The sequence below is a fragment of the Hirundo rustica genome, chromosome 4 (assembly GCF_015227805.2).
Source record: "Hirundo rustica isolate bHirRus1 chromosome 4, bHirRus1.pri.v3, whole genome shotgun sequence".
In the NCBI taxonomy this organism is placed as follows: domain Eukaryota; kingdom Metazoa; phylum Chordata; class Aves; order Passeriformes; family Hirundinidae; genus Hirundo; species Hirundo rustica.
In genome coordinates this window covers 14,774,974-14,802,839 of record NC_053453.1, presented here as the reverse complement: position 1 = coordinate 14,802,839, position 27,866 = coordinate 14,774,974, and the positions used below count along the sequence as shown (strand labels likewise).

Below are 27,866 nucleotides of genomic sequence, written 5' to 3'. Positions count from 1 at the left end.
GAGATATGACACTAAGTTGAATCTGGTGTAGTTTAAATAGCTCTCTAACTGGGGAAAGAATAAAAAAATCATTATCTGCCTGAAGAGTTTCCAAAGAATACCAAGATCACAAAAGGATAGTAATATCTGACATTGTTTAAAGAGATTTCAGCAGAGGCATTCTTTTAAGTAGGAGGGATATGGAAAGAAGAAATTTCTTTGAGGCTGAAGGTAGGTTCAAAGAGTAACTGCAGGGCAGTACCATGTCTATGAGTCATGAAAATCATCAAGAAATTGAACCTTGAAGGAAAATGGTGTTACTGAGAACTGGACTGATCCATAGATTGCTCTAGGGATGATCATGCAGTAGAAATCCTTCTGAAGACACTTAGCTTTCCCATTATAATGCCGTATGATTTGCTACCAGGAGGAGCTCCCAAAGTTTGCAATAAAATCATATTTAGGCAAAAGTTCAGTGGAAGAACTAGTAGTACTAGTGGACAGTCTTCTGTTATGCTGCAAAAGTTGGCAAATATTCCTGAAAAACAACGGGTGACGCCAATGCTTTGATAACACTGGATAAAAATTTCAGGTTTTGCAATGAACAACAGGCTTAAGATAAACTGCCAAGTTCTCAGCATCTAATTCTCAGCTGACCAATTTTGAAGAAAAAGAAAGAGCCAGAAAAATGGTTGGGTTAGTTTTCACAGATAATGTGGCTAATGCAGACACTGAGTGCCATGTATATGGAAAACTGCTACTGAAGATATGATGTCAAAGGAAAGATTAAAGGAGACAGCTATTCTCAGATGACAAGCAATGTAATATACATAATTTTAATGGTATGATCTGAAGACAAAACAACTAACCCTAATGATAAATAGCTGAAATCAGCTATCTAGCCATGGTAGGGGGCACAGAAAATTCTTTGCACCACAGAATTCGCAAATTATTTCTGCTGGTCTATAGAACTAACAACAGCAAACCAGATAGTATATAAATATCTCTTGCTATAAAAATTAGCTATTTTGCAAGCTCATAAATAAAACATTACCAGTATAATGATTTACACATCCCTACTTATTTATTTTGTAACCAGCAGTTCTTTGTGTCTATAAATAAAATAAAATCTGTTCAGCAAATCACCTAAGCCATATCACTTTCCTACATAAATTCATGGAGGTATTATACTGCCAAGGTCCTGAGCTCAAGATTATAAGTCAAGATCTTGTCTGCCAAAATAAGGCAACATTATCCTTCTTAAGAAACTTTTATAAACACAGGAAGGTTTTTACTTTGAGGAGTTAGATGAGGTGTTGCATAACAGCACCACGGCTCCCCAATGGTGACAGCTGTTATCACTGCCCTAAAAGTAGCACCAGCTGGGAATTGTTGGCACAGAGAGACCTGAAGATTTTGTTGACGTCTGGGACATTTAGAGACTAGAGAAACTACATATACCTAAAAAAACCTCAGAGTTTATTAAAATTTTTGATAGATGCATGTATTTTCTGTGAAGCAATAATTCTGTGCTCTAAAGGACAAAAAAGGAACATTACATGACAAAATTTTTCTTTCCTTATGATTTCTGCTAAAATTTCGACACAGGCTGGTCAACTGGCTCACCTGTATTTCTTTTTAATGAGCAATTAAATTCTGCATAATACCAGCACATGGTCTTCAAACCTACTCAAGGTCACAAGGTAATCATGGGACCGAATAAACAAAACAACTGTCAATAAATACCCTTCTCTGTAACTGTCAGCCTTTTATACGTAGTAGTTGTTCTGACAGGAAGAAGTTTCTGCACAGCACCTTTTGTGATGCTTACCTGGCTACGTGATTAATTACAGGAGCAAAGTTTGTTGGTCCATAAAGCTGTACAGATTTTAGACTCCTGTAATATGCCTCCATTACACCATCAATTCCATGGCAGTATGGATTTTGAGGGTTTCCATTCTGATGAAAACAAGAAATGATTAATCACTATAAAAATGAAGTAAAAATTATGTAGATTAATGAGCACTACCCAGTGTACATTTTTAAAAGGCAAGGACCTAAGCATTCTAAGATCTATTCAGAGACTTTACTACAAATGCCCAGTGTACGTCCATGTCTGCTTGTGAGTGTTAACTGCTGAGGTAAGGAGGCTCTACCAGCCTCAGCAGTCTGAGTCTTTAGGACTGGCTCCTAGACAAATTAGACAAATACCACCTTTAGTGTAATTAAACACTCCTTCAACCATGCAACAGTAACAGGCATTTCCCTGTGTGGATTTGAAGTATGAATTAGAGGTCAGATGTAAAACTGGAGGCATGTTTAGGAGCACAGTTCAGGCTCAAAGATTTATTCTTTTAAAAATGGGAAAAAAAGACATGGTCGTCAGATCCTCAGGTTCACACACTTATGTATGTAAGGTAAACAAACATTTCATTTCTCCATTGAACAAATTATTTTTGACCTGATACAAACAAATGAAGAAAGGAATTTACTCTTTGGGGCCCACAAAATGGCTGGTACTGTAAATTCTCAGGGTAGGCATTTTACTACCTATCTCCATAATGATTCTTTAATGAGGATATCTACTGACAGATGGCAATACAAACATAAAAGCTGAATTCCAGACCAATGTCAGGCCAGGCAAATGATCTATGAAAGCTTCAAAACCTTTCAAATCATCCTACTCTCCTTCATATGCCAACACATCATTAGCTTAGTGTGCCAGTACCTCATTCCGAGGTAAGTATACTTCCTTGAGAATCTAGAAAATCAAAGGGGATTTTTGGCAGAATATGTCTAAAACATTAAAAAAGAGAGCTGAAAACACTGCTTAGCATTATGTGGGAGACACCTGTATATGTTTACGTAAGTTTATATATGTTTATATGTGGGGGAAGGAAATATACATGCATCCATGTATGTATGTATGCATGTTATGTGGTGCTTTTTCTTCTGTAATTTATGAGCCATTGTGATTCTTTTAACTGAATTTATTCTAGAAACATCCTTAAAACTGAAAGATGTATCAATATATTTGAACTTGCTATACGAAGTCCAAAGTCTGCAATTTAAATGAGTATTTGCAATTGCACCTGTTTTAAATCACTATCTATGTGGAAAACCTTTCCTGAGGTAAGGTATGTTGCACTCTTTTCTAGCATGGGCTGACAGAAGAAATACACATCTACAGTCCCCAATCTTCTGCCATGTCTTTGATGCTATCTGATTAGAACTCCCCTGATACACCTACATTTGTTGTAATTCTGACAACTTTATCCTAATCTGAGTAGAACAAACCCCTCAAAATAAGCAAGTGGATAAAATATCAACACTAATCACAAGCATCAGTTACACCAGATCCACCTTTCTGGCAAATCCTGGTAGACTTTGGGTTTGCAATTTAACTGACCCATGGGCCAATCTCAGATTTGTTTTTATCAATTCATATTTTAGTCCACTTAGATATCCCTATGCCTCTGAACTAGCAGCCTGTAAAGACAGAGATCCCAGAAAACGAGACAAAATAAGAATAATGAAATATTATCTTGGAACATGATTAATTTGATTCTTTAGAGAGACTAGCTTCACTCTGAAGTCTATAAAGCATCTGTTTCTCTAACTGCTACAGCTAAGGTTAAAGATTATTACTTTTATTTGTTACAATTTTTGGCCTACAGGGACTTCTTGACTCCAGATTTTTCTCCGCAACTTCAAGTGAAGTAACTTCACTATGATGAAAAGTTGTCAAACAACTATTTAGAGTTAGCACAGAAGACTTAGCACATTCCCTGTTCTTTACTTGTCCAGTAACTGCTTAAGACTACAACCTTAACTCCCAAAATTCTGTTGTAGGAAAGAAATTTTAAAAAAGTATTTATTTACTTACCAGTGCAAATTCATGTGATACTCTTCCATCTGGAGGAAGTCTAGCTCCAAAACCTAGAGCTGGGAACATTTTATCACTATCATAGTCCTGAATTATTTCACCAACAGCTCTCAGTGCCATGCCATAAGCATTCAGCTGATAGGGATTCATGTAGTGCAGTGAAGTTGGCTGTGAAGGGTTACCTGTTGAAGCAGGGATCAGATTTACTTTAAAACTGAAGCACTCTGAAGAATAAGAAGTTGTATCAGGTAAAAATGCAGTGTTCTGAATAAATTTTAAAAGCAGTAGTATTTTAGTAGTTCTAAATAGATTTTAGCAGAAGTAGCCATATTTCTGCATTAAAAGGGCATTAAGAAACTTGTAGATTTGTGCAATTTTTACACTTTTAAGATGAAATTTACAGAAGTATTACGACATTCTGAAAGCAGCTTTGGAGGAGGATCACAACTTATATCTGCTTCACCCCACTTCAGCCTCACTCTACCTGCAACTATTTGGCCCTTCTCAGTGGGTTCTTCTAAGTTTTCTCCCAGCAGTTATTAAAAAAACCAAACAATAACAACAACAACAACAACAATAATACTAATAATAAAACTACACAGATATTTGCAAGCTGCTTCTAGTTATTAAATTTTATATGTAGCTTTTCCAGCTTTTATCTCTTCTGTTTGTCCTGCTTTCCTAGACAGGAACTGGCCTCTCATCTGTTGCTCAGCAAAATGGAATCCAGAGTCCAGGTGGTGCCAGGTGAATGCTGTTACACACACTTACGTACACTTAAAACTGAACAAACACACGCAAGATGTTTATTTTTATTCTTACCATTGGAGGCTGTGAAATCAATAGCAACTGTGAAATTGATTTGGGTTCTGCAGAAAGAGCAAACACAAATTTTATTAATAGTTGTACTGCTGTGTAGAAAAATAAACAAGAGATGGTAACATCAAACTGTAGGCCACTGACTTTCTAATAGAGGAAATAAACCCTAAAAATATTCTTATATAAGGTTCAAGATAAGAGCTACACAACACTAACTTATTAACATGGTGAAAACAGTTACTTGAGTCCATCACTCTTTTTGTTTATTAAAAAACCCTAAATCAATCATTAATAAGAACTTAACTTTAAGAACTTAACTTCCATAAATATTATTAATTCCTTTTAACAGTAATACTGATTTTTGCTAGGATATATTTTAACTCTGGCCATGCAAGATGTCCTCTCCCAGCTGAGGTGGAATACCCAAACAGAGCAACATGCATTATTGGCTTCAGTGCTGCATACATCACTACTACTTTGCCAGAATTTAGTTGGAATAGAAATACATGATCTACTTGAAAGTGGACAGGTGATTTTACCCTATATTCTTACACAACACAAGAAATGAAGAAAGTATCTTAAAAGGAACAGGAATCCTCACCTCACAGCCACAGAGAACGCAAATTGAAACCTGTCATCTTTTTAATATGAGTTCCATCAGTACTGATACACATAAGGGAACAAATTAAGCCTGAGTGTAGTTTTTGACTAGGCTTGATTAGGGTTTTTTAAACAGTACATTGGAAGGAATCACGGATTTCCCCCTGTGGCTTCAGAATGACAACCAGCTGGTCTATCAGCAGGGGGGAGCAGTTGAAGGTTTGAGGACCACTTACTGCACAGAACTCCGCAACAGAGCTGTCAGAGTAACTAATTCTACCAAGAGGCTGCATCCTCTCCATGGCATCTAAACCCTCAGTGTCACCTATAATTCCCCCTTGGCAGATGCTTGTTGAGCCAAGTGTTCTAACAACATAGAAAAGATTTTGCAGATGAAGTTTTATTACTTCTTGATAGTCTCCAAGGATGCAAGAAGCACATGGCAAAGCTTCCAGAATACTGGCAATGGCAGCCCTTGCTTTGTAACTTTCTCATGCCAGGTCTCCTGTGAAGAGCAAATATGCTTCCCATTACAGTGGATAGTGTACTGCCTGGATGAAAACAGCTGTCATGAAAGGAGATCTGAATTTCCCTTTAGACCATCACTGATTCAATACAGTTCAGTTAAAAATACAGGTCCAAATAATTTTGAATAAAAAAAAAAAAAAAAAATAAATAAAAAAAAAAAAAGTATGGGTGTTAATTTCTAAAGACCTGGATGAAATGAAGGTAAGGCTTTTAACACGATGGAGGAAAACATTTCCTCTTATCTTCCACTGATCTGGGACCAAAGAGATGACAAGATATTTCAGTTACAGAAGAATTCAGCTCCTGAATTTCACTGATTTATAAGTAACTAGTTCACTATTTTTTCCAGTAAGTCAAACCAGCTAGAAACTTCTGCACAGAAATATCTTTTCTGTCCACTAAGTCCTGGAGCTTTGTAGCTTCTGGTCTTTCTTCCTGACCAAAAGAGTAGACACTGAAGTAAGTTTGACAGTCATTCCTGTAAATTCAATTGCACTCCTTTCCAAGACTGTATCCCTTACACTGCTGAACTTATTCATGTATTTTGAGGTGTTTTCATAAAAATATATTACTAACTGGGGCTGCATTATACAGCAGGAGAAATGCGATTTTCAAATATACCTTATTTTTAGCACAACATACTTACTTTAAATGAGGGAAGGTCAGTGTGGCAAAATAAGTGTCAAGGAGTAAGGAAAAGTCAGCTATTAGGATGGCACTATTTGATGTAATAGATGCAAAAGAGACATCCTCCTCTTTTCTGCCATACTGCTATAATATCCAGTCTTACAGAGTAAAACGAAATCTGAGTTTATGGACAAACCTCTATTTCATTCTCCAAAGTTCTTTAAGAAAACAACAGTCATAGATGATATGGTAATGGGATACCCCAATTAAACGGATGCAAAGCATAAACAAAATCAATACTGTAATCATAATTTGTTAAAGATGTCAAGATTTTCATGACATCTGCATTAATTCTGACCACCTCAAATGAATTACAATGAAAGATTTCAACATGAAGTATTTTATAAGCACCCCTTTATGGAAGAGCAAATCTGCAATTGTGCCTATTGGAGAATCAGTGCTTTCTACCTCTTGCTTATCTAAATGGAAATAAAACAGGGAACTTTAAAAAACCCAATTTTGGAGGACATGATGGGAAAACAGACTGATTAATGACAAAATCTTCTCCTTCCCCTTCCTTCCAATATTTGTCAACTGATGCGTAGTAATATTAAATGAGACAAACAAAAGAAGGGAGAAGCCTAGAAAATAACTCTGACTCTGCGCTTCCTTGTCATGTTTACGTAACTCCATATGTTGCGAAAAGAAAGGTAAGATTTTATACAAGTACTTCTACAGTTTTCACTGGCATGGATATAAAAATAGTTGTATGAATCACTAAAAAAGATTCTATATAAAATAATTAAATAAGTATTATTGCTCGTACTTTTAAACATGGAACATTCTACTGAATTATATTACTTTTTTGTAAAAAGAGCAGAAAAAAATTTAAGTGGAATTTATTAATATCACAGGTCTTCTTTGACTTACAGTTAATGAGATATATATAAAATATCAATAAGAAAAACACAACATCATTGTATTTAAAATTTATGTGACTTTTCTAAAGTATGTAGATAATCAAGTTTATTAACTTGTAGTGTAACATCTCAGTGAGGAAGTGATAGACCACCCTGAAAAGATTATATAAGCAGCCCGTACACACCTTTCTTTTCAAATTTAGACATAAACCTCAGTTCCTCAGTTCCTTATACCTGCCCTTTCTGTAGAGATGAATTTGGAATGAATGGGGAATAGGAGGGTCATGGTATATTTGTACAACACACTTCCAAGGAAACAGCTGCACTAGAGGCAAGACTGTTTCTTCATGCATTTGTGCATACACTGGCTTCACTCAATAGAAAGTTCTGGTAAACATGGATGGATGGCCATTTCCAACTTCTGTCAAAGTCCACAACAGGAATGCAGGACTGCCAATGCTGGGACCAGAGGCAAAGTAAATAGCTACTGTAAAAACACAGCACAGACTTCTGTTTCATTTCCACTGAACTCTGGTCGAAGATTAAAAAAACAAAAAAACCCAAAAAAACAAAAAAACAAACAAACAAACAAACAAAACAAAACAAAACAAAAAAAAAAAAAAAAACACCAAAAAAACAAACCAAAAAAACCCCACAAACCAACTTGTTTCTTCACAGGTAATCAATGCTCTAAAAAACATATGGAATGTATACTCAGACTACGCCCCAAAAATCCAAAAATAAGTGGCAAGGAATGCATAATAAATTTCCATTTATTTTAGAGAAGTATAGTGTTCTGGCAGGGATGTTAAGAGCCAGGAATTTTTCAGATTTGATCACGTTTCCAGGCATGTTCTAGGGTAAGAAATTTGACACTTCTGTCTCTACTGCTCTTTAGAAAAAATGTCAATAAATGAGAAATTGAACATGTTGAAACTTTTAGTTAGTACTGAAAAAATGCCTGTTGCAGGGGAAAAGCTCTAAATAAATGCCAGTATTAAATACACCAAAGCTCCATATAATCAGAAGAAAGAGACAGCATTTTAATAATTTAATAATATATACATAATTCCCTTTTGTTTAATCAAATTTTCTCTGGCTGATCAGAGGTCACTCTTTCTCAGTGGTTCAGGATCAACTCCAATTCCAACAGTATAAGCAAAGTTCCATAATTTAGTAACTATTTGCATGCTTTATATAGGAAAGTACAGCCCCTAAAATGAGGAAATAATACAGCTCCTGACAGATGCTACTGAGAGCCATAAACAAATTGTGAAAACACAAAGAAAGGTTTGTTGCTAATCACATACCCGCCTTTAATATAGTCAAGGAATGAAACTTCTGTTTCAATTAGGAAGGAAAGCAATGTTACCTGAAAGCAAATAAAAGAGAGTCAGACATGAATTGTGTGTTTCCCAGTTGAACAAGCAGAGACATAAGCACAATGTTTTTCGAGCTCTGTCCTTAGGACGTAATTTCCTACAGTATTAAGGGAAAAAAGAAGATTAAAAAAGATATTAAATAATTTCAGTAGGCAGCTCTTGAAAGGGAAGAGACAGGTTGAGAAGTCTATAATTGCCTTTTTTTTTTTTTTTTTTAGGAGAAGTTAAGGGGCAAAAGATTGTATTCCAGAGCAGGTTACCACATACATGCGGTCTGATTTCTGTGTACTACACCTACAACTGAATTTTGCAGGGCATATGATAACGCATCTCTTCTATGAGCACTTCAACACTGTCTGAAGAACTCAATTACGATTCTTTATGTAATTACTCATCTCACATTAAAGGCGGTATTAAGTATTAATGCAAGCCTAGAACGCAAAAATCTAGTAAAGTATATACATATAGGAAATACAGAAAAAAAATTAAGTAGTATGTGTGTGTGTATATATATGTAAACACATATATATCTATATGTAAAAATGCAAAGGTAAGAAATTTCAGCAGCCCCAGATTTTACCATTCAGAAATGACAAAGATCCAAAACACAAAGTAATATAAAGGTGTTACTGGCATTTTTAGCAATCAGGTTACAGAGGTATAAACTCAAGTGGAAAAGATACAGCATTTAAGATCTTCATATACTGTGCAATATTTAAGAAGCAAAGAATGAAAATTATTTTATTTACACAGATTCTCTCAAATCATATAAATGCAGCAGGCAGTCAGTGAAAAGTGCTTAAGTAACTACTCAAAGCTCGAATACAGATACAAGGAATAAAAAGGAAATGGATGTCTACCACAAAATTCTGTGTCCACTTGCAGCAAAATATAAAAATTGAAAATACTCCTATGCTGTAAACTTAGACTCAGATTGAGGTTACAGGTAGTAAATCTGTTTTCTATCCAACTTCCTTTGTCACAGTTCTGTGTGATTGAGTGATTAGCTAAGATTAAAATCACCAAATCACCCTTCTAGCTGAGAACAAACAATCATAACAATGTTCTACCAGGCTATCAGTAGCATAGCCTTGCAAAAAAACACCAAAATTTCTATGCCTTTTCCCACTAGACACAGTAATATAATATAACAGGTTGATCTGTTCTTACAGCTGGTTATCTTGTTCCTAATTAATTTAAGCAAATAGTTTCACCGCATCTGATTTTAAAAGTCCAGAAATGGAAATAAAAAACTCCCAAAGTAGCCAAAGTATTTACTTACATATAGGCAAAGACTACCAAATCTTCCAGTTTTATGCAATGAATTTTTTTACTTCACTACTAGTCTTTGTTTAATACCATATATTCCGAAACACTTCTGCCTAGTATGTAATTTGACTGCCTGAATTTAAGTTATAATAAATTGAGATGTGCACTCTATGCACATAGTCCTTAAATGTTGTAGTGAGATAGCAGTCAATGGTTTATATCCACTATAAGTTCTCCAGAATTCTACCTCCTATTAATGAAAATTATGGTGTTGGTGCCTAGCTTGAAAATTTAAAAATTTGCAGAGTAAAGAATATCTTGAGTAAATGATGAGGACAAGAAAAACAAAACTGCAGGCAAGCACATAAGAAAGTGACCATGTGGAGAAGCAGAAGGGAAGCCTGAAGGACTACTAGAAGTAAGGGCAAATGGGGACAGAGATGACTTGATATCAAAAAGAATTTACAAAACCAACAGAAAAGAAGGAAAAAGAAAATTGCTAACAACTGTTTATTAGAAATTTTGATGTAATTGAAAGTAAAGAACAAGACAATTGATTTTGTCTGTTCAAACATGAGTAGAATATGTTTTTTCAAATGGAGACTGATACTTGTGAAGATGTTAAACTATTTTAACCCAAAATCAACTAAAACTGAAGGTGAAAATACATTTTTTGCCCTTCTGTACACAAAGGCAGGTTTCATACCTAAAATTTCAAGTACACTTTTAGCACTGGTTGAAAACAACCGCTTTACACAAGTTTCTCACTCACTAATTTAATGCAATAGAACTTGATTTTAACATGATAGATTTTAGTAAAAGGAATATGTTAGCAAAGAATAAATTACCTAATGAATTAGATATTGTATGGTAAATTTTAACAGGCAGTCTGCTTCTGCCAATTTTTCATAACTTAAAGCAAAGGTAGAAAAATAAGGTTTTATTTTCTCACTTATAAACAGACAAGAATGTGAGAATGTCAAAACATTCCTTCAAGGCTACTTTTCAGCATGAAAGCAGCCCTACTGACTTCAGTGGAACTTCATGTGGAAAAACCCCACATGGTGGATGTGTTTGCAAAAAAACCTCTCTTACAACTGATTACATTTTCCAATATAACAATCCTCAACATTTATCTCCACTTTTTTTGTAAATGATGTTCTGAAAATCATGGATGCTGAAGGGAATTTCTTGCATTGCTATCAAATGGTTCATAAACATGAGAACAGAATATGGAACGCAAACCAAAAAAAGAGAAATTATTATCCCAAACAGTAATAATAGATCTTTCAAAGTAAATTTACAAAAAACCTGTTGGTATTAAAATTGTTGACTTTTTTCAATTTAGCCATGATAAGCATATTAGCTCTTAACAACGCTAGCTCAGCAGATAAATTTCAAAAGAAAATTTATTTCTAAAAGTACAGGTATGTTTCAGATAAAAATTTGAAAGTGTACCATCCAATAGCTTCAATTATTTGACTGAAATTTTGGTAGAGCTTATTTTGGAAACCACTGGTGACTTGACAGCACAGTTGGACAGATTTTATGTCACACTCTTCAAATAAAAAAAATATCTGAAAATAAATGCTGTGTAAAAGTAAATAGTTTATTGTGGTCTTGACAGAAAGTTCTATTCTAATCCTTAAAATTACAAGTCAACTACACTATGTTTGAAGCAAGAAGTAAAACATCCAGTAACATAAAATATATTTACTTACTGTTCCAGAATTAACATACTTTTTCTTTTTTCCTTTTTTCTTTGGATTTATTACCTAGAAACAGAGATACAAACATTAAAGCAGGATGATCCAATACAAAGATAAGTGTAAGGTATTTTCAGTGCAGAAAGCATTCTATTTTCAGTGCACCCTGTTTACTGATGCATCTTGACGCTGGGATACGTGCATGTTGAAAACCAGTGAATTGATCTTCACGGTATTTGCCAGACGAGCCAGAGCTGGTACTCATATTTGACAAATAACGGGTGGGGGCAACAGAGGTGAGAATGTTCATTACATCTGAGAGCTCAGTGAAACACTCTTTGAATTTTCACAAGATTCTGCATTTTTCTGCACTCCTGATTGCAGCGTTTCAATGTATGGTGCCACTACTTTGTCACCCCACAATGCGTCTCTTCACAATCCAGTTAATCTGTTTCCATCTGCTCCTCACAGAACCTGAGAAACACGAGAGTTGTTCTACTCCCAATTTCTATACTTGGTGCAATAACAGGCTGACAGGAAGACTGAATTTCATGAAAGAGGTAATTTCATGAAAATGTTGAAGATCACCACCTGACTGGCATACAGGAGTTGGGGGGTGCCTCAGTGCACTCCCCATAACCAACAATCTACATGGAGCTGGACTACAGAGCATTCAACAGCTTTCTTGAATGTCTGGAACCCACGCCTATAAAATTTCTCACCGTAGCCACCAATATTTTTTTTTTCCCTTCTGGATACCTACAAAAGGCAAGTCTCAGTTAATTTTGTTACATGTACACAGAAATGTACTCCAGCTTTTCCAGAAATGCACATGGAATTCGAAGCAAAACATTATTTTGTTAATTAGGTCATTCAACGATCTCCTATATATCTAGGAAATTCAATGCCTTATGGTTTACTGCCAAGTTTTACTGTAAACTCCTCACAGATGTTCTGCAAAGTATAAGGAATGAAAACATTCCCAATTGAAATCTTAGCCACTTATCTGGTCTAAAATATTTGAAGAATTTTGCCTGAAAATGGGCAAGCTAGTACTACTTGTCTTCCAAAGATTTTCCTCCCCAACCAAAATGAAATTACATTTAAGGATCCTATTCCTTTTACAACACAGAACAGCTGTGAAATGTAAGGCAGGAAGAGACAACTATGATTTGAGGTCTTCTCAAACTGGTTAAACATATGACTCACTCTTTTCCCCCAGTATGCCACACTGATGCTATACAGTAAATATTCTGCAAAGCTTTTACTCCTTCACACACATATAAGCCCGTTAACACTTAAAAAATACCAAGTAACTCCTGCTCCTCCATTTAACAGTGTCTGATGAGCAATAGATTAAGCCTGTGTAATGGTGGTAATTAAACAATGCAGTAATTCTTGTTGAACCAAAATCTTAGCCAGAAAGTGACTCCTGCTGACATTTGCCCAGAAGAGGAAGATGAAAGTAACAGGCTGCCTGTCTGCCCTGTGGCAGTTCATTCACTGCTCCCCAGAATTCAATGGTCAGGCCTGAATTTGCAGCATATTGCTTGCCAGCAGTCATTAAATGCCAAAGAGAAGATTCATTTGAACTTTCTGCTTCAGGTAACTTGACAATTGGCTTCTTCGGAATTGCACGGAACTGCACTAGAGCTTGGAGTGAAATATCATGGGAAACAAGGCATCTACTTGGGAGCAAAGATGAATTAAATGACAGCTTGTTTCTCTCCTATAATTCATAGTACTATAATTATTATAAAATTTATGTGGATTTTTTCTAATTTCAGGTAGCTTTAGAAATTAAACAACATTTTTTAGCCTCTGAAAGTTTTACATCCCTGCAGGAACCTAGAAATCTACATGAATTACAATGAACCTATTAAAAAAGCTCAATTGCAAAGAGGTGGCTCTAGCAAGGTTCCTAATATTTAAATATCAGACACTCACTCAAGCTTCTCTACCTGCCTTGGGTTAGTTTGTAAAAGCAAAACATTTTAAAAATAATTTGTCCAGTACCTTTTGTTCTAATACCATACAGACTAATCAAGTAGAAGCAGTACCCAAGTATGGAGGGCTGCTGAGTGGGGAGGCAAACATGAGCTGCTCAGGAAATGTACTCTGTTGCTGGGAGTATGATACTGACACAATATTTAAGAAACCGAAAAATTACTTAAGATGTTATGACAGAATATTCCTGGCAGGGTAGGATTCATGTCAGTGATACAACAGGAGAGGACATTTTCACTGCACACAGTAATCTGTGTTACGACACTATTCACAGGAAACTACTGTAACTCTGGGGTTGATCTTGGATATAAATAAGAAAAAAAACATGGCTTTCAGTTATCTTTGTCCTGCTCTGCACAGCGCAGCACCTTTGCTCATCTTCAAAATAAAAGTGCAGCACATAATTGGAGCACCCTCCTTCCCTGCCTTCTTACCTGAACCACTATATTTGTTACCACCTATATCAGGACTGTGAAAATATTGAAGCTTGATGGCAGTAGCCTGAAACCTATTAAAGGATACCTTAAGGAATAACAAAGATCTACACACTATACAGAAGCAAAAAACCCCAAAGGGTTATATAGCAACACAGGCTTAACCACCACATTAGTGGCCATAACAGCTTTCCATCGTTTCCACTGCTTTCCATCGTTGTTTTCTCATGTATTTCCTCAGAGTGAGTAAATACTCATAATACTTACCTCATAAACATTGAACTGAGATTGCCCTCTCGACAACTCTCTGTAACTTGTTGTGAATTCTCCAATGAAATCATGGCTGTTTGAAAAATAAGATTTTAAATCAAATGCACAACATTTAGGAATTTAAACATGTATTTTACCTATTAATGCAAAAGAGACACACAGCCGGTATGAACTGACAGCTAAGAAACAAGTAATGGCAACAGATACAATTTGCTTAAAAATCTTTATTACTCCCTCTGTTTCGTGTTCATCCTATTAGTAATGCAAATTTAGAGTTGTAAAGTATTAGCTTAAATCTTTTTGATGGCTTTTGTTTAACTTAGATGCACAATGAAGACTATGTTGTAAATCAGTGACTGACCCCAATGTAAGTTTAGAGAATCTGAAAAAACCAGAGCAGGCTACCAAAGACTGTCACCATTTCCCCAGAGGATGACCACTGGCACTACAGCCTCTGAACTGTGTATCAGAGAAAGGGAGTTACTGAAAGCATGAAAGGAGTATAAACCAGAAAAGACCAGCCCTCCCAATCTGTATAATGTGACATTGTTCTAAGGGAAAGACCCAAAGCTTATTTCAGCTCCTCTGTCTTCCCATCTGGGAAGAGAAAAGCAATCCACTGAGGCTACTCAGGTTATGGCATTACGGGAAAGCAGATCTTAACCTAACAGTAAAGGAGTGGTTATCAAACTTCTTCTTTCTAAATTCTATTCCTTCTCCAAGAGTACATTTAGCACTCCTGTGCTGCCATTCACGTTTTAAAAACTGCTTTGTCAGTGCAGAACAGGGCTGGCACAATGCCCAGAGGGAGCTGCTGCGGGGGAAGCACCACTGGGGAAGATGCCCGGGCTCAGGGAACGGGGGCACAGAAACCACAGGGCTGCCAGATGTGACTGAGCTGCAGATCCCTATCTCAGACAGGTACCTGGGATGGGAGGACTGCAGGGCTCAGTGCCCCAACCAGCAGCCACACAACTCCCAGCAGTCACAAGTTCTGCTCCTGTTCTCTGCTCTGCCCAGCTGAACTTCCCCCACTGCTGCTCCAAATTCTCCCTGCTGTGCCCTAAGAAGGCGTTGTATTTCTTCTACACTCCGCCTCCGCACCTGGTGAGCTATGAAACTAACTGTTTAACCTTCCCCTCAATGGTACACTACAATAGAAATTCACTTTTAAGACTTTGTGACTTGCAAAAACTGTTTTTAAGAAATTCGGCACAGTTCTAATTAAGCTATATATATTAAAAGCAAATTTAAATAAATCTGAATGTTGTAGGATGAAAAATGGAAACAAACCATAGCAACATGAAATTTCTCTCTTGCTTCATAATGAAATTAAACAAAAAAACCCTCAAATATAAATCTCATTTTCCAAAATCAGCACGAATTCACAAAATATGTAAATCAAACAAGTAAGAGGTTCAGTCATCACGCTAATACAAAACAAGCAAACCATACTGTAAGAAAACTTGAGAAATACTGTATGTTAAAGATATTCCTCATTACCCAGATTCAGAAGGGGCCACCTCACATGAAGCACTCCCGTTTCAGCTGGAAAATCATCAAATTGCTTCCAAAAGAATGACTTTTCTTAAGAAATGTATTTTAGAGGTATATCTCTGCTTAAATGCTCTCCAGACTGCAAGAACTATTTTAGCAGGGAACAAAGGAAGCCATCCACAAGGTGTATTTAACCTTGGGTAACCATGGCACTGGAGAAAAATATATATTGCTTAAAATGGAACTTTTCCCTTTTGTAACAGTTCTAACCTTTTATTTTCAAATCAGGTTGTATATTTTGAAGGCAGAAATTCAAACAATAGTTCAATGACTACCTACAAACGTGCTGCAGCACACAGGAAACATGAGCCATTCCAGACAGGACTGTCTCTGGGGAGCAAAAGAATCCGTACTGCTTAGAAGTAATTGCTCCTTTAATTCTAAGAGACACTGGAAAGCCTCCTTTCCCTATGGCTATATACAGACACTGACAAAACCTGAGCTAGAAAGATATGATTGCTCTGATGAATCATGTTAAAAGGCATCAACTTGGATCTTTACACTCGGTATTCAGGTGGATGTACACACCACCACTAGGCTGGCTCTAAAGGCTGAGCACCTGTTGGACAAAATATGTCTTTGCCAGATGTATAAGTCATTAAGAAAATATTCTATCTAATATTAATCATCACTCCTTATTAGTCTCTGGGTTGAGAATCCAAAGTACTTTTTCTCTTTGTCTGCCCAACACCGAATTTTCCTAGACTTACAGACTTTCATCCGTGAGTGGCATATCAGAACACTGAGCCAGAGACTCTTAGCACACTGAATTATCACTTAAAGCCCATCTCCCTAAGTTTTCCACTTTCAGCCCTGTGTTTTGAAGTGCTGAAAATCACTTTTGAAATTGTATTAACTTTGAATTTTTTATTATCTAAAGGAAAAAACTAATGGAGGAAAGGACAATCATAATCAGAAACATGCCAATGAGTAAGGAGAAAATGCAAGAACTTAAAAAACAACTATCCAGCTGGAGAAGGAAGATGAAGGACAAAAAATAAGGTGGAAGAGCTTAGAATCTGAAATTTAAAATATCTCCTGCAGTATTCATATTCTCAGATGAATGCTTCTGTGGCCCCAGGTTAGCATGACAATATTTACAGCTTTATAACTCAACACCCTTCCCCTTTTTCTATGTAACAGATCAGAAATGTCAGGACTGTGAAACAACTTTTGCAACAAGTATGCTAAGTGATTTTTTTTTTCTGAAATTAAATGAAAAAGCTTTCATTTAGAGAACTAAAAAACATCATAGTATTGCTGATGTGAAGCTGGGCACTATCTTATTTTTTTCCTTCTGTTAGACCTGTCTGCAATACATAAGGACACTCAATAAAAAACCCTAAAAATGTGACTCTGTCAAACAAACGGGCTCGTCACAAGTAACAAAGACAACTTTTGTGACTTCTTATAGTATCAAACATTTTGGGGTTCATCACAGCTCTTGAAGCAATAAAAGGTACCAGAACAAGTTGTTCACATTTTGATAATTTTCTGTGCAAAAATTGGTTTGACACAAAGAGATGTTTAATAATTAATAATGTTAATGTTACCACAGGCATGTATTACTTTTTGTCAGGAAGTTTTATGTGATGTTTGAAAATAAATAAGAGCTCTCTAATGATGATAATATGATCATGATATTACATTACAATTACTCTAACAACATAATTTAGGAACATGAAGGAAGAAGCTCAACCCAAAGCACCATGATGCTATTTTTCAAAGCACAGGTAACACAGAGTGGGGAAAAGGGGGAAAAAAAACTTCTTAGTCAAGACTCAGGAAGTCAAAATCAAGTCAAGTCATGATTGAGAAATCAAGTATATGCACCTTAACTTTGTCTTCCTGATTGCAGAGTAACTTCCTTTGCTATCTAGAGAGCAGGCAATCTTTCAAAGATTTGTCCTGCCCAGCCTGCACATCTCTGGAGTGAACAGATTCAGTATGGTGAAGTGTCCAGCTGGTGTAACACACAACAGCTCATAAAACTGTCCATCACAAATAGAAATTACTACAAACTGAGGAACAGCAGAGTTGTGCAAAAAATTGTTAGAGTAACTGTTGAATGGGATTCATTTCAGATGTACTTGGCAATGTCAAAGTTAAATCAGGCACTTAGGTTTTGCTATGATCGCTATGTAAGTTTATAGGCATCCCCAACTGGAAATTTATTCCAGGTTAGGATGGATTCAATCAGACCATTTTCCCCTGTAAGTCACTGAAGTAGCTTAAATGATGAGTCCAATCTATTTGTCTGATTTTTGCATTGTCTAAAGTCACATGAGATGAGTGCTGTCTCATCTTTCAGGGGAATTTTACACGTAAGATGTCAGTGCTCAGTGTGCTTCTAAATTCAAAATAGACAGAAAGCAAAAAACCCCCCAAACATTGGAATAAAAGGAAAACATGTAAATGGTATCCTTCACTTTTTGTTTTTTAGGGATTAATTTTATAGGTGTTCAGATTGTGATGTGAGCAAATGCAGATAATATCTGAAACTATTTGAGGATGGAGAGGCTAATGATTGCCTAAAATCTACAGTATGTTCAAGATTTCACAGACTCGCAGTTACTTAGTTTATTTTTCATATTCCTTCCTTTTCTTTTTAATCTTACAGATTTTGGATAAAGTGAGACAGCACATGAGACCATGATAAAATATAATCCTTATTTTTTATTAACTTAGCAATGCAATTTAACTTCTCATTGCTAGCTTGTTTTCAAAAAAATGTGGTTTATACACAAATATATAAATTTTTTAAGGATTTGTCAAATCTCACTGGGAAAAGAATGTTAATAGAAATTCTAACAGGGGTACAATGATTTTTTGCTAGTGTGGCTTTTTAAATTTAAATACATTTATTTTAATTGCTAGAATATGTTATTTTGTCTCTCCAGGGAATATCTGATCAAGAAGGATGAATTTACACTGGCAGGTATTCATAGAGGGTAAACATGAGGTAAGAATGCTTATACATCAGCAGGCTTCATGATGGAAAACCAAAATGACAAAATTACAACCCAAGAAAGCTGAATAGGCTTTTGGATCTTGTCAGCAAGGAAATGAACAGCAGCACAGGACAAATTTGCCTATTATGATTCTGAGACATGTTGCCACAGAAGCACAATATCATTATCTATAACTAGAAGCAAATTGCATTCATAGTATTAAAGACATTACTGTAGAATAAATAATATGCTTTTTAAAATCAAAATGTAAGGGCATATCCATATATTTTAAAATATAAATTAATAGGAAATAATTAAGACAGACCAACCAAAAGAAAAATGGAAATAAACATATTCAGTTCTAGTACCAAGATTTATGAATACAACTTCTAATCAAAGTATTAAAATATAAGATCAAACATTTTTAGAAGAACAAGAGGTCTCAATACACTGTGTTAAAAAATAATTCTACTTTGTTTTTCAAAATAAAGGTGATTTGAAAGGCTCATTTCTTCAGAGAAAAATGTACAGGCAGTACACTGGGGCTCACAGTGTACTGTGAACAGTGAACTGTGCTCACAGATATCCCTCCTGAATTTAGCAACAGAAATTCCACATACAGTTCACTGTCCTCTTTCAAGGGGAGTTACACAAAACTTAGGTTTTCCAACTCCTGAGTTTACAGTTAAATTTTGATGAAGAGAGACATGGAAATGAACATTCAAACCCAATCTGAAATAAGCATAATCAATAGGTGGCTTCTACATTGCAATATTGAGGCCCCCGTGAGTGGCCACTGCAGGCACGTGCATCTTCTCCTGTTCCATGGATGAAGATGCACACAGCAAGTCTGAAATAGGCTAATGCATCAGTATTTACCACAACTGCAGAACACAGAGCTGTATCACAGCAGAATCTTTCCAGTACCTGTACTTCTAAATACTGACAAATAACTAACTTTCTCTAATATTATGCAGGACACTAAATATTTCTGTTTTAAAATGTGCATAAACATGCAGGGATAATGCTTAAGTTTAACAAAAATAATATCTTACCTTCCATCTCTATCCCAGTCATATACTTCTACTTTAATTGTCCTAAAATAAAATAAAATAAAAACCACAAAACACAAACACAACCTATTAAAATGTTAAATATGTACCCGGATTGCTTTTAAGATTAATAGCATAGCGGTGCATCAATTGTGCCAAATCCAAAAAGCAGGATTTTTCAGTCATTTCTCATGGGGCAGCAAATAGCCTGTCAGGTAACATAACACATCTTCATAAATCAATAGCTAAATACAGTGGAAGCTAAAGAAACAATTAAACAAGTTGGAAGTTTAACCAATATATTTTTACTTGCTGATGCTCTGAATTTTCTGTGTTTTTTTAAATAAATGATTCTTTAAACCCTAAAGTATTATCAAAGTTTTTAAGAACTGTTTCCTTATGAGTAAAGTGAACCTTTGAGGGCAGCTCTAACCTTGCTGTCATCAGGGATGACTGATAAAAAAGGAAAAAGCAGACATTTCCTGAGTAAAGATCAATCATATTTCACATACATACTTCAAGAGTGGATTTCTTAAAATGCAAATACAACAGAGCATGTTACCATCAACAACCTTGATGAAACAGGAAAGATATATGAGGCTAGAGACAGTATATAGCTTTATTCATCGCATTTTACTACGGAAAGTGTATCTATCTCAGCAAATTCAACTACTGCTAACAGTGAATCCTATTTGGCCTAAAATGAACTGAACATGGGACAGAAAAATAACACCTCCAGACCTCCTGTATTTTAAGCAACAACTTAACTTACTTTTATTCTTCAGAACAGTTTCACATGAAGTGATGAGGGTTGTTTTATGAATAGAGGGGACAAGAATCTAAGCAATTACTTTATAAGATGCTTCCATGGAAACTGCTCCTCATTCTTCCAATTACATACAGTCAAATATGTATTGATTAGTTTTCTTTACTAGGAAGGGACTCACTCATTGGGGATAACGCTGAGCAATAGCTGATATTATACACAATAAAATTTCAAGTAATTCACACCTGGATGTTTTCCCACATTTTTTTATATTCCAAAATAGGTAAAGGAATTGCTTTGTCTGAATGTACCTGTTTTCAACTCAAATTTTAAGGTTCCTAACTACACAATTTGTTATATTTTATAGCTCTTGTATAATTTGGGTTGGATTTAAGTCACTTCACAATGAAAACTGAATAAAGTGAAAGCTGTTCTGCAGAACAAAGTGAAAAACAACTCCAAACCTCTTTTATCTCAAGTATTTCAACCTTCAAAGGAAACTACTTTCACCTTCAGAGAAATTCAGAAAAAAAAGGCAGTATCAATTTTTTTTTTCCCCTAGAAAACCATTATTTTACTCATGTTTCCAAACCTGTTATGACAGGCAGAACATACCACTAACACTAACACATATTTATGTAAGGTTTAGAGAGATTTAAGTTTTGAATTGTTTTACAAATCTGTGTTCAAGTAGCAAAATCATCTCAGCTACAAAACATGGATAATTAAAATAAATTATTAGGAATATCAAGATAAATTCCTGAGAAGGATCTTCAGACAGGTAACTGAAGTAAGAGCAATTTATCCTTGAATAAAGCTCCTCTCTACTGAAATTTATTTCATATTGAAGGATTGATTACTGATCTTGACTTTTATCTATTTTGCATGATATGCAAGATATTAAAAGACCTTTCCAGTCTTCACATACTGAAATTTAACCTTTACCCTAAAGGACCTTTAGAGGATGGGTTTCCTGTTTTAATATTAAAAAAACACTTTCATTTAAAAATAATCAAGGTTAGAGATGGGTAGCTCTGTTTTAAAAGCTTTACGCAGAAAATAACTAAGTGCTTTTTGAGAACTCATACTAAGAAAAAGAAAGAACAATTTCAGTACTACTGCAGTACTGAAATGCCATTCCTGTGACCATTCAGAGTCTGAAAACACTGTAGAATTGCACAGTTTGAGAAAAATGAAGCAAATCCTGGTCATTCCATTATGAAAATGTGGACAGAGTTCACTCAGAAGAATGTACTAGCTGAAGATTTAGTCTTCCCAACACCAGAATAAACATTTACTGTGACCTGTTTTTACTAATGACATTACTCCCACCTTTCACATCTATCACAGAACCCAGACACCAAAATTTTATCTGTGAAGCTATCACTATCTGAAAGAGTCCTTTGGGGTTTGTGGTTTTTATGCATTACCATGTGGATGTTAGGAAGGGAATCCTCACCTTCAGAAAGAAGGGTTTTCTAATTAAAAAACTCCAAACATTCGAAGTTTTTTCTGGACTATCATCAGGTTAATTTGAATTAACCTGACAGCTAATGACTACTTCTTAATTTGAAACATGATTGTTGTATGCAGGACAATGAAGTTTCATGGAGCCTTTATTCACTGAGCACATTATGTTGAAAGCAGGTGAACAGTAGATGCACAATAATGATTTGAGCAGTGCTACTACACTTTTAAGTTCCCTTAATTTGGAATGCGGGAGTTATTTCAATATGCCTGCACAACATCTTTTCTAATTATTATGAAAACTTTTTTCTTTATTATGATAAACAGTGCAGTGTCCAGAGACTAGCTTAATGAATACTATTTTGCCTATGCATTATGCACATCAACCCAAATACAAGAAAAAAATTCTATTAGAATATGCTCATTACAAAATTGCTCCATTTTTATTTCATCTAAGTGAAAGAGTAACCAACATGGCCATTTTTAAGGAGTCTAAAACTACCCATTTCCACTGAACTAATTGGTTTGTTATTAGTAGTAAAATGTTGATTAAAAACATGGTATTAGTACCACATAAAGATAGATCCTTTTGCATGGCACCACTGAAAACTCTGACTAACTTCTGTGTTTCTCATCTACTGATCCATGTATTTTAAAAGCTTTCATTTATCAGCATCCTCTGACATTGCATTGTCACCCAAGGAAAACAGATCATCATTGTTTTTCAGCACACTTGTCACAGAGACCATGCTTTAAATTAGTCTTTCCTTTCTGTTTCTAATTCACACCATAGAGAGCAAAGATTTTTTTTTCCAGAAAACATCACTAGCATTTCCTATCGAGTTAGCATATTCTTTTTCTAAATTCTTTAATGTGATGAATGGTTTTGAACACCTATTATCCTTTCAAAATGTTGATTATATAACACTGAGCTGGACTGCATAGAAGAAGTTACACACAAAAGAACACACAGGTTAGGGATAAAAAAACTGTATATGCTAAAAAACCTTAAGGTACAGCTTACCGGTCATAGTCTCCATTACACAGTGCCCTGACAGAAATCTTGAATGCCTGCCACACCGGATTTAAGGTATTTTTTACAACTTCTGTTTTGTGGCAGATTGTAAAACTGTAATTAAAACAAAAAACCAAAAGATATATGTTGTATTTATTAACTTTTACTTTTTTTGTCATGGAAGATGGAATTAAAAGAGTTGTAATCATTCCTACATACAACGTCCATATAAAATATAGGGTAAGAAAAAAAGAAATATGAAATCAGAAGGAAGGGAAGACTGAAGAGACCCACTGGAGAGAGATTACAGCCTAGAGTGCTAATAACTCTAAATCTAAAACGTTTTTACCCAAAACTTCAACAGAAACTATAACCATTCAGTGAATATTTAAGGGAAGAGTAGTTTTCATCCGACTTGTTTAAACAGACCTTGTACATGCAGGAATTAGTCACAGAACCAGAAAGAAAGCGATCTTGTGAGGATCTGACTCTTGCTTAGAGATTAAGAAACTGAGCCAAAGGAATGATGGCTTTTAGATTCTTATTCCCCATTTTACGTCCATGATTTTTTAACCAGGGCTGTCTCAGGTAAAACATATCTAAATCTGTGTGAGATCCATAATCACCTTCTGTCATGAACTGTATTAGCACATTCTGCTTTCTCTAAATGATGCAAAATTAAAATATCTCTTTTGAACCCCCATCGTGGGGACTGAATTTTTCAAAAGAAAACAAGAGACAAGGTCACTGGTGAAATCATTACTGAAATTCCTCATCCAGTTGCAACTAAAGTTATCTTTTGAGGAAATGTCCTCCTTGTGCCCCAAACATCTACACTTTCATCCTGGCTATGATTCAGAAGACACGCCTGAAGCAAAAAAAAAAAAAAAAAAACCAAAAAAACAAAGAAAGGAAGCATCCTTCTGCCCCAGGTGCAGAAGTACTGTCCCCACATCCTGCTGGATTCAGGAGAGCCATAAAGCATCACTTTATGATCAACATTCACCCTTAGAAGGAAATGGTAAAGAACTGCACCCAAGGCCAAGAGAGGCTGCGTGCACCAGCACCTCCAGCAACACCCAGAGAAGGCTCACAAGTGACCTTAATGCCACTCACAAAAGAGCCATAACTCCTCCAAGCATGAATGCAGCAAATAGACGTTTGTAAAAAATATAAATTCTATTTCATGGATTTTTAAATTCAGTTTCCTGGAACTCTATCAAAAAGATAAAATACAGTTCGTAATTTAAATTTGCAGTATAAAATGTTTTTATCTAACACAATTTCTGAGCAATAACGTATTTTGCAGCTACAATTTTCTTTGGGAATTCTCTTTAATTTAAATGCATACTATATCTTAGCAAAAGTAACACTATTTAGCTATTTTATTACAATAAATTGTCATAGTGCTCTATATTTATGCAATACTTACCTCTTAAACCCTAAATTGCAGTATTTGATCAATTTGTTGTAATAGTTTTACTCCTATACTGCATAACATGACAAACTGAAATCCAACAAACATTATAAAAGAAACACAGCTTAATCTGAAAAATGTAAAAAAACCCCATGAAAACTCTATTATCAGCACATAATTAGGTTGCCTAATGATTAGCAGAAAAAATACTCAACAGGCACCTACCTGCCATCTTCATTGCTTCGATAAAACACAAGGAAAGGATCAGATTTCCCAAAGAAGTCCTTCTTGTCGAGCTTGTTTGCACAAAATTGCATTAAAACTGAATCCTGAAATGTGTAATAAAGAAAAATTACAGACAGCATGCAGCCTACTACACTAAAAAAAAATATACTAAACTATGCAAATAGTAAACAAAATAAATGGGATATCTGTCTTCTAAATGCCCTCTACATATTCACATTTGTGCAAAGTCTTCATAGTGCAGTTTGAATGGCTGGAACCAAGAATTCCTCTGTAGGGACACCAGGAAAAGAACAATTTTCTATGCTAAAACGGCTCAGGATTTTTTAAGGATTTCCTGACATCTCAAACTGCATTCTGAAAGAAGGAGATGCACAAGCAAGGAAAGTGTATTAGAATTAATTTTAAAAACTCCAGTGAGGCACAACTCAGCCTCATTCCTTCAGTGACTTAGACCTGTTGTCTGCCCCTACTGCCTGTCAAGCAAATGGCTGCTGCCCCTTGAAAGTCTGGAGCCTTCAAGAAAATGAACCTGAAAGGTACCAAGTACATCCAACCTGACAACAAATAAGGAGCAAAGTTTCTCTGCTGTGGTCAGGCAAACTGAAAGTCACACAAGTCATCTCTGGGCAAAGTCAAGAACGAGAAAAGGATTATAAATGCAAAGATAAACCTGCAGACTCACCAGCTAACTGGGGCAGGGCCTGCTGGAAGACTGCTCCATAAACAGGTCTGGAGGTGCAACAGCAACGAGAGGGAGATGCAGAAAATGTGGGCTCACCACTGAGTGGGGCAGGGGACCAGGTGACAAAGGACATTGCAAGGTCCATGTTCCTCACAGCTTTCTATGTCTTGGTCTTCCTGCTAAGATTTGGTTTGAAGACTCCTGAGACCCAGACTTGAGAAAGTCTGGAACAAGGATAACTTGCACTTGGTAAAGGAGGACCAGAAAAGGGAACATTTGTAACAAACCAGACCTACAGATGGGACTTGGCAGGATGCACCTGAGAGTGCTGATGGAGTTGGCTAATATCACTGTGGGGCCACCTTCAGTTATCTCTACAAAGTTATGATGCTCAGGGGAGGTTCCCTGTCTTTGAGAAAGGGCAAGAGGATCCAAGCCAGTTTTATCCCAAACCCTGAGATGGTGATAGAGCAAATAATCCAGGAAAACATATACAAACACACAAAAAAGAAGGTGGCTAAGAGACATCAGGAGGGATTTACAAAGGGGAAATTCATGCCTGATCCACTGGAAGAATTTCCTCACAAAATGAGTGGCTGAGTGGATGAGAGGAGCCTAGTGGACGTTGTTTATTCTTCACCTAAGCATGGCCTTATATTCTGTGTCCCATAAATCCTTGTTCACAAAATAATGAATTATAGACTAGGTAACTGGACAGTGAGGGACACTGAAAAATGGCTGAACTGCTGGGCTTCAAAGGATCATACTGAATGGCACAAAGTCCACCTGGGACCAGTCACTAGCACTGTAGCTGAGGCATCAAAAATGGGCCAAGGATGTTGAATGTCTTCATTAACAACCTGGATGATGGACAGAGTAGACCTTCTGCAAGTTTGCAAACAATAAAAAACTAGAACTAGCAGTTAATACAACAGATGGTTGTGCTGTCATTCAGAGACATCTGCACAGGCTGGAAAAACGAAGCAATATGAACCTCATGAGGGTCAACAGAGCAAAATGCCAGGTATTGCACTTGGAGGGGAATTACCCTATGCACCACTACAGGCTGGAAAACAGCTTGGCAGAAGAGGACTGAAGGAGCTTGGTGGACACCACGTTGATCAAAGAGCCCTTGGCAGCAAAGGCCCAGAGCCAGCTGGGCTACATTAGGAAGAGTGCTGACAGAAAGTTGAAGGAAGTGACTCAGCTCTGGTGAGGCCACTCCTGAAGTACTGCTCATTCCTGGAGCACTGTTCTAGGTTCCTCAGTACAAGGAAGACACAAACATGCTGAAGCAATTCCACAAAAAGCGTCACTAAAATGATTAAGGGATTGGACCATCGCTCAACTGAGGAAGGGCAGAGAGCTGAAATGATTTAGCCTGGAAAACAGGTTTATCAATTTGTATAAGTACATGATACTAGGGAATAAACAGCTTACAGTTAGTGGCATCCAGTGGAAGAAAAGGTGGCAATATGTACATAGTTGAAATGTGAGAAATTCCACTTCAACATAAGGAAAAACCTTTTTACTCTGAGTGTGCTGCAAAGCAGTAATAGAGATTGTGGAGATTGCTTGGACTCAAATCCCAGCTGCACAGAGCCCTGAGTAACCTGCCCTAAGAACTGCAGGAGTATTGGACTAGACAATCTTCCAAGGCCTTTTCCAGCCTCAGCAATTCGGTGATTCCAAAACTCAATGACATTCTGAATATGAGCTGTAAAAATTTGGATAAAGTACAAAAATCCAGAAGATCAAGTATGTGACAGCTGCTGACACACTGCAAGAGTGTGAGAGAGTGAGGACATGAAGGAGCATTAGAGAGAATGCAAGAGGTATTGAACATTAGCTTCTGTTTCCTTCTGCTTCTTCTCTCTAAAACTAAAACCAGCTTGAAAGGAAACAGTATTCTAACTTCTTACATAAATCACTAAATGCAAATTTATAAGTTCTACCATTAACAATCCAGTGCAGTGTAACTCACAAAATCATTTTCATTTTATTATTGAAAAGCAATGAGCACACTTACTCTGCAACACCCTAGTTCCTCAGCTGTTACTATGACCGTTCCACACTTCTTCCCAGGAATTCCTCTGCAAGAAAACACAACCACATCAGCTTAGTTCCTTAATAAACAGTTACAACTGACCCAGAGAGCACAAGGTAAGTTTTCAAGTCACGATTTCAATTCATGATGGCATGCAATTCAGTTTCCATTTTTCCACCACTAGTCCTGTGTAAAAAAGTTGGTTTATCTTAAGTATTGGTATTTATTCTAACTACCAA

The 27,866-nt window shown here is 36.1% G+C and overlaps 1 protein-coding gene across 2 annotated transcripts in view; it reads right to left on the bottom strand.

Moving 5' to 3' along the window:
• The window catches only part of CPNE8 (copine 8), a 73,165-nt gene that overhangs the window by 12,924 nt on the left and 32,375 nt on the right, over window positions 1-27,866 (bottom strand). For both annotated transcript variants that reach the window (XM_040062979.2, XM_040062980.2), the window contains 10 exons: window positions 27,610-27,673; window positions 24,878-24,981; window positions 23,245-23,349; window positions 19,991-20,032; window positions 14,425-14,500; window positions 11,732-11,785; window positions 8,670-8,731; window positions 4,688-4,734; window positions 3,866-4,047; window positions 1,811-1,938 (listed from right to left, as the gene is read on the bottom strand). In XM_040062979.2, the coding sequence (XP_039918913.1) occupies window positions 1,811-1,938; window positions 3,866-4,047; window positions 4,688-4,734; window positions 8,670-8,731; window positions 11,732-11,785; window positions 14,425-14,500; window positions 19,991-20,032; window positions 23,245-23,349; window positions 24,878-24,981; window positions 27,610-27,673 (864 nt within the window). The remainder of the gene's footprint in view (window positions 1-1,810; window positions 1,939-3,865; window positions 4,048-4,687; window positions 4,735-8,669; window positions 8,732-11,731; window positions 11,786-14,424; window positions 14,501-19,990; window positions 20,033-23,244; window positions 23,350-24,877; window positions 24,982-27,609; window positions 27,674-27,866) is intronic.